Source organism: Pholis gunnellus (assembly GCF_910591455.1).
Source record: "Pholis gunnellus genome assembly, chromosome: 2".
NCBI lineage: Eukaryota > Metazoa > Chordata > Actinopteri > Perciformes > Pholidae > Pholis > Pholis gunnellus.
The window spans coordinates 18,391,050-18,398,438 of record NC_136536.1 but is presented as its reverse complement, the minus strand read 5'-3'; the positions used below and the strand labels follow the sequence as shown (position 1 = coordinate 18,398,438).

General features: G+C 40.5%; 1 protein-coding gene across 1 annotated transcript in view; it reads left to right on the top strand.

The window, feature by feature from the left end:
• The window catches only part of dalrd3 (DALR anticodon binding domain containing 3), a 9,322-nt gene extending 6,033 nt beyond the window's left edge, over window positions 1-3,289 (top strand). Inside the window, exon 13 of the mRNA XM_079170191.1 lies at window positions 141-3,289. Coding sequence (XP_079026317.1) covers window positions 141-260 — 120 coding nt within the window. The 3' untranslated portion in view covers window positions 261-3,289. The remainder of the gene's footprint in view (window positions 1-140) is intronic.
• The last annotated feature ends 4,100 nt before the right edge of the window (window positions 3,290-7,389 follow it).

Here is a 7,389-nt window from a genome sequence, read left to right as displayed (position 1 = left end):
TCTGAGGATAGCAATAGTTCATATTTTTCGTTGTCTCTTTCTAAATCTCCCTTTCATGCCATCATCACCTTTCTTCTTTCTCCGTCTTTAACTCCCCCGCACACTTTCTCTTTCTCTCGTCTTTCTGTTTTTCCTTCCAGGAGCCGTTGCCTCATCTCTTCAACCAGATGTTTTGTCGTCTGCATCTGTTGAGAGCGTTGAGAGAGCTCTACCACAGCGCTCTGGACACCCTTAACCTCCCCCCCATCAGGCAACTATAGCTTAGTCTTCAGTCACTCACCCTGTGATCACTGTTGGCCCTACTTCCCCATCCATCTCACACCGTCGCCTATGTTTTGCAATTGTAGTTTCATGGCGTACACGTCTTTCAGCTAAGACAAAGTCATCCTTTTCCCTCATTTTGTCAGACTATTCTGTGACTGGGATCAGTTCCATGGAGACTGCAAGAAGTTAATGGTGCCAGTCGACAAATAGTTTGCAAAGATGAGACGCTTTTTTCTGTTGAAGCCCTAATATGTAATTTTCAATTCTGCTCCAATGGGTCCAAACAACCCACATAACTGAGCCAACTTTCTAAATTGTCCTCATTATCACAGCCACCCCCACAAGTGTCTTAGTCAGTGTTTTGCTTTTAATAAGCCTTGCCTAACCGTTAAAAGTCCCATTTCATGTATGTTACCCACCTTGTATTTACCAATGCCACACAAATATTTATTGTCATTTAAAAAAGGGTACAGAATATATATTCTGCATACGAGTCTTAATTGCTGTGTTCATGAGAATATTCTGAGCCCTCCGATCACACTTATCCTGCGTGACAAATCACAAGTGTTCAGTATCAACCGAGTATGTGTCCCAGATGTAACGGGTGTTCATAAGTTATTTACAAAGCATTAGGGCATCGCGCCATAACGTTAGGAAATGCATGACACGGCATGAAAATAATATATACGAAGAGTTTTATGCCAAAAAAAATGTTATTTATAAATTTTGGTAATGACCTAAAGGTGACCCTTGAAATGTGAAACGTGTTCCCATTTCAGCTTCCTACAGTACCACTGTCTGTTGAAACGTGCCATAGCTTGTTTTAACTCTCCGGTACACATTATTTTGTAAGTTGGTGTTTTTTTTTTTTTTAAGGTGAATATCTCAAGTTGGAACAAAACAATTAATGTACACAAGTATCAAATCTACTACTCACTTCTCACTAAATGTTGCTTGTCCCTGAATGGTCTGTGGATTTTTTAATGGACTTTCTTTAGAAAAGGGAATGGGATATTTACAATATCCTGGTTCTCTTCAATCACCGTCTTGTTAACCACAGCTGTATTTACCACAGTATTAAAGCAGGAGAGATGCTCAATGAGGGATTTTTTCCTACCTTAAAGTGTTCATTGTCTCACTGTATGTGTAAACACATGTACTGTATATAATAGGTACACTATGTTCACTTTAGCCATTGTTGTGTTTCTCTTGATGCCATGTTTTAACCCCTAAGGCCTCACAGCTCTGACCTTCTTCTCTTATTCTTTTCTCCGTCTTTGCCACCCTTACTCCCATCTCTCTGCTCAGAGCCCTTCTATCCCTTTATCCTCTACTGTGTATTATATGCTCACATTCAGAGCTTAAGCTTGCCTGTCCTAATTTTAGTGCCACTGGGTTTGGAAGTTCAAGTATTTACTTCATGGAAATGATGAAATTCTTGATATGAAGACGACTCAAATGCTTTTAACAATTGGAGCAAAAATAATGCCTTTTTAAAGAAATAATTAGTCATCCAATAAAGCCTTGTGACAGATATCAGCTTTCTGAATTCTGTAAATGAAACAAAATAAAAATCACTGTAACTAACAGCTGATAACATTTACAGCTCAACTTCACAGAACCTTCCTTCCTGTCTCTTTAAGTGTATCTGTCGCCCCTCTGAATGTAAATACTGCTGTCAAACTCTCCCACACACATCTGTCCGCCTACAGTTTCTGTGTCTCTCCTGTCTGCAGAATTAAAATAACCATGGCAGACTCTCCCGCTGTTGTGTTTGTCTCTGAGAGATGTACATACTGACACTGTTGTTCTATAGATAAATCCCCTCATGCTCCACTACAGCACAGCGCCCTTAGGCCACATGGATCCAACAATAACCCACACACTGCGTGGATATACAGTACACACCGTTAACAGCGATCCATCACTGCAGATACGACCCTGGTGATGTGATGTGCCATTTGTCTTTGCCCTTTTCCATCCCTTCCTCTCACTTGCTTTTTTATTTCTTATCTCCCTCATATTTGCTCTTTTGGACCTTATTTATAAGAGGATTGCACTGATTTATGGCTGATTACAAGCCAAACATTTGCTTCTTGAACATTTGAATTCCAAATTTGGTGGGCTACATCTAAACAAAATATTCCAGGTCTGACTCCTGTGGACTGTAGTGATTTTATTTGCTGATATGAAATGTTTATACCACAGTGTACACCAGGAGAAAGTGAGAAACAGCTTTGATGTTTCAGTTTGTCAGTTGAAACTCCTTGCTGCTTTTTATTTCTCCATCTCCACCTGTATCTCTACTGTCAACACAAAGACCTGTGTACTGTGTACTACACAAAGACCTGTGTACTACACATAGACCTATGTACTGTGTACTACACATAGTCCTGTGTACTGTGTACTCCACGTACTACTGAAATGCAACTCTTCTTTCTTCCTTGTTTCTGTGAGTAAACCAGTGTCAAAACAGTTGGTTCTGCTGCATTCAAACTGGAAATCCCTACAAACTTTGTATGCAGTTAAGACACAGATGCAAATTATTAGGAGTTTTTGAAACATGATATATATAAATATATATATATATATATATATATACTGTATTTATCCATACCCAGACTCTTATTTCTTTCTTCTCTATGTACGTTGTTCTACCTTCACTCTTTTCCTCCTTCCTTTGCTCCTTTTTTGTAGTTTCTTTCCGATTTTCCACCCGTCCTCCTGATTTCCAATTTTTCCCCTAGCTTGTTCCTTGATTGTTCTCTCTTTGCATTCAGCGAGGGAGTAAGAAAAAAAGAGAAAAGTGGAATGAAATGGCTGTTAACTGTTTCAGGAGTTCCTGTAATGTATTAATGTTCTGTGCCCTTTATCTGTGGGACAAATCACATACACACTAGAGACAATAAACTTGTTTTTTAAGGTCAGCGCTGATATTCAATATATATTTACATTACATACACACACACACACACACATCTGTGTCTCTCAACCTTCCCCTTCTCAGCATTGAATCAAATCTGTACTTTCCAAGCTATGCTAATTGTATGTGTGATCAATAAATTATTACTGATTACATCCGCTGGTTGATTTGTTGATCGGAAACATTTTGGCTCTTTTACACGGTGTAGGACTGAAACAGACACACATTTGTAGCCATAGTAGTTGTATGATAAGAGGTAATAACTAGAATAATTGGTTTTGTTTTAATTAACCGAGCAGCGCAGAGAAATCAGTTGATTGACTTAATAATAATGCTATTAGTGGAGAATTTCACAATGGTGAAGGTCACTGTCAGAAATGAGCATGTAGCCTGTACAGGAGACCACGCGGGCAATTACTAAAAACCTCTCAATTTCATTAAGAGATCATTACTCAGCGGTATTGGTTTATGTCTACAGTAATCCTGCTGCACAGCTGATTCCCAATTTGCCCAACTTAACAATGCAGGAATACACATTTTAATCCCCCATTAAAAAAATAATTACAAGCAACTCAATAGTTAGGATGATTATGTTGTAGTGGTATCTTTCCTGAAATGAGTACGAATGAGCATGATAGATAAACGCATCTGTTTTAATTTAATTTGGGTATTGTTGGTGGTTAAGTTTGAAGCCTTAGAGCTCAACAGAAACCATTGTGTCAGTGGAATATCATTTCCCACGAACTACAGTAATTACATGAAGTATTGAATTTGTTCATGTAAAACCATAACGTCTCTGATATTCAATTACATATTCTATCAAGGTTCTTGGTCCTAAAATTGCATTACAGTACTCGGTTATTTTCTGCATCAACGATTATATTCAGTGTCATGTCATCAGTATGTTTGCACACAGAACTTTGTCTCTTTAAAAAGGAAGTTGATTTACGGAGTACCCACAGTAAAGAAGCCCTCCACCTGTTCTGGCAGCTTCTTCTTCCAGTGTTGTTTCCAGGAATGTCCGGAGAGCGAGAGATGGTCCGAGACCTCACAGTCATGATTCCTCTTCCTGCCAACACAGCACACACGACTGACTGTTAAACAGAACAAGATCTCAGGAAAAAAACGATGTGTCCTTAGAAAGAATAACAAGATGACTTTCAGACTCGATTTGAAATAATGATTTCAACTCCTGACATTCACAGCCCTAAAGGACGGCCAATAAATGTGGCTCATTCAGTTTAATGATGTGTTTCCTCTTTCCCACAACCTGCCCTGACCTGCAGTAATGAGCTGCAGTCAGCTGTGTCGATCTCTGTTATAGATGATGAGGTAGTTCACAAATTCACACACACACACACACACAAGCACGCACACACACACACACACAAACACAAACACACACACATCAGCATGCTAACATACTCATGTTTAACAGGTATAACCCATCTACTATTCTTTGAGACATTTCCTTCTAACCAAAGTGGTGGACTGACAGACTGACCAACAGACTGACATTGAAAAATCCCAGAAACATTCCTATTAACTCAGCTTTGGAAAAGACATGTGCACGGACAGTTTCTTGTCATTTCAATGGTGCATTGGTACACACACACACACACGCACACACGCACACAGATGCATGAGTCAGGTGAAAAAGAGGTCACTGTTAGATTTTCTCATACGGGGAATCATCTGCTCCCGGGTCTCTGCTGTGTGCTTAACAAGAGCAACAACAGCACAGCTGCTTCCAGAGTTTATCATTCACTGTTTCTGCATATTTACACGAGTTACACTCTTCAGTTTGAATATATTACGTTTTAAGCGTTGCTGCACTGTATATGCTCTCAATGCTGTTCGCTTCTTTCTCTATCTCTTCTTTACAAATTGTATATGTATGCACAGCGTCAATAAGCCTCCATATGCATGCTGTACAGGCATTCACCAAATATATATAAATATATATTCTAAAATATAAAGTCTGTATGTGTTTTATTATGCTCAGACGTTTCTGATGTTGCCGTGTGCACTCTGTTCTTGCCATGTGTGTGTTGCCCACATCTTGTCTTGTTTCTCTGGGTATGAAATCAGCCACAATACTCATAACTCCTGACCTTAAACACAGCTGAAACACAACTGACTGGAAGGCATGTGGAGCAATGATGTAATCTCACCGCAGTACAACAAGTTCACCACATGGTGGCGATGTTTGGACAGGTTTTCAATCAGCTGACACCCACGTCCTGAACCCAGACAGACACACTGCAAAAAAAAAAAAAAAAAGCCCAAGCTGTAAAGGTGATGTACAGCAGTCTTTTTTATCATCTGTAGGATTTAGTCGTTTTGCTTTTGTCAGTGTGGTCAGATGAACGTATTTTGAATTGTCATAAAGGCTGAAGATCATTGAAATGTATATCAATGAAAAATAATAGGATGGAGTGAAAAAAAACAACAAAGAACTGATTTCAGTTCCTGTAACTGAAGCTATGTGTGGTGGACAACCCTCCTCGAAGGATACATGAAAAAGTAGCTGAAAATCAGCATCGCTGGCTCGGATCCTCATTTTGTTTTGCTCAGCTTTCCAAACATGAGGAACTGCTGTCTGCCAGATGTTAACATCTGCCTCTTTATTCCCACAATTGCGTTGGTTTTAGGGTTTTCTATTGTTTGTAATGTCATCAGTACTAATTAACTCCATCACAGCTGTCTCAGTACAGATGAATCTTTGTAGTTTTAGTACAGTTGTAGTTCTCACCACTTGGGAATCCACCACAACCAGCTGACAATCAGGTGTTTCACTGTCAGAAAACTGCAACAAAAATAAATTATTAATATGCCATTTGCAATAGAGCTTACCAGGACTGTAACTGAACTGTAGCTAAAGCAAGAAGTCCTTTTGTTTTAAAACTAAATATTCAATGCTAAACTAATTAAGTTAAAGAAGGATGTCTGGACAACTCACAACATAACACTGAAAATAATAATAATAGTTCCTAATGACAACATTTGGGTGAATTATAATTTAAAAAAACACACAAAACAGGGAAGCTGTGCAATGCAAAACGTGTGAAATTTAATTGAGCAATTCTTTGTGCACACAATACCAGCACTCAGAGGTATACAAAAGCTTGGATTAGCAGCTGCTGAGGTTGCAAAGACCAAGCTTAATTTGTACTTTTTGAGTGGCTTCCCTCCTATTTTTCCACGAGTTTCTAGTAACTCTGCTTTTCTGTTGATCAGTTTTCCGTCTCAGATTTGGATGGCAGTAAACACTGCTGACTCCACAGACTTCAAACGTGCTCGATGTAAATGCACTGAGCACAAGAGAGATTACAATGGATCCATTTTTTTGCAGTGCAGTCAGGGCAGGTCTAGGAGGCTTCATCCTTCTCATCTCCCTCTACACCAATCAGAAACTCCCCTTTACAAGACCCCCGCTTGCTTGTCAGTCACTCCCCCCCCGGGCAATAGGTTGGAGCGAGACAAAAGAGGGAGGAGAGCGAGAGAAAAAGGGAGACCGGATAACACAGGAGGGGGTCTGGACGTGAAAGTGGTTGATAAACACAGGGATGGGTTGTTAGAGGGAGCGGAGCATGTAGAGTAATCGCTGAGAGTGTATCCACTGTCTTCAAGAGACATGAATGAATGGGGTCAGGGACGCCCCAGAGAATAAAGAGAGAGAGAGAGAGAGAAGGCTTGATAGAGTGAGAGAAAGGGGGATAACTAGCGAGGACGGAGTAAATGCATGAGGTGGAAATGGACTGAGGGCGACTGCAGCCAAGAATTAGCTGGAAAGAAGCAGATAAAAAGAGGGGAAGGGTGAGAGGGCGTGGCGAGAAGTGTAACTGGGTGGAAGACCACAAACTGAGAGGAGCTTAATATGCATTATTGTGTGTTTGTGAACCACGGACACAACATAAGAGAAACTATGACAATATAGTGCGGTGGGCTGCGAAAAACGTTCGCGCCCTCGGATCACCTCGGACTCCCCGTGCGAGGTGATGCAGCCGGGTGTGAGGCCCGCGTCATACAGGCCTTCTGACATTCGCGTGAACAGATTTAACACGCTACCCAAGAGGCACACGCTGCTCATATCTTGTCCGCATGGAAGCTAAGACGCTCTATTTCGAGCGGTTTCCTTCCTCCGCGAGCCAAAGAGCTCCTCATTGACTCAGCAGGAAAGCTCAGCGAGAGAAAGAGGA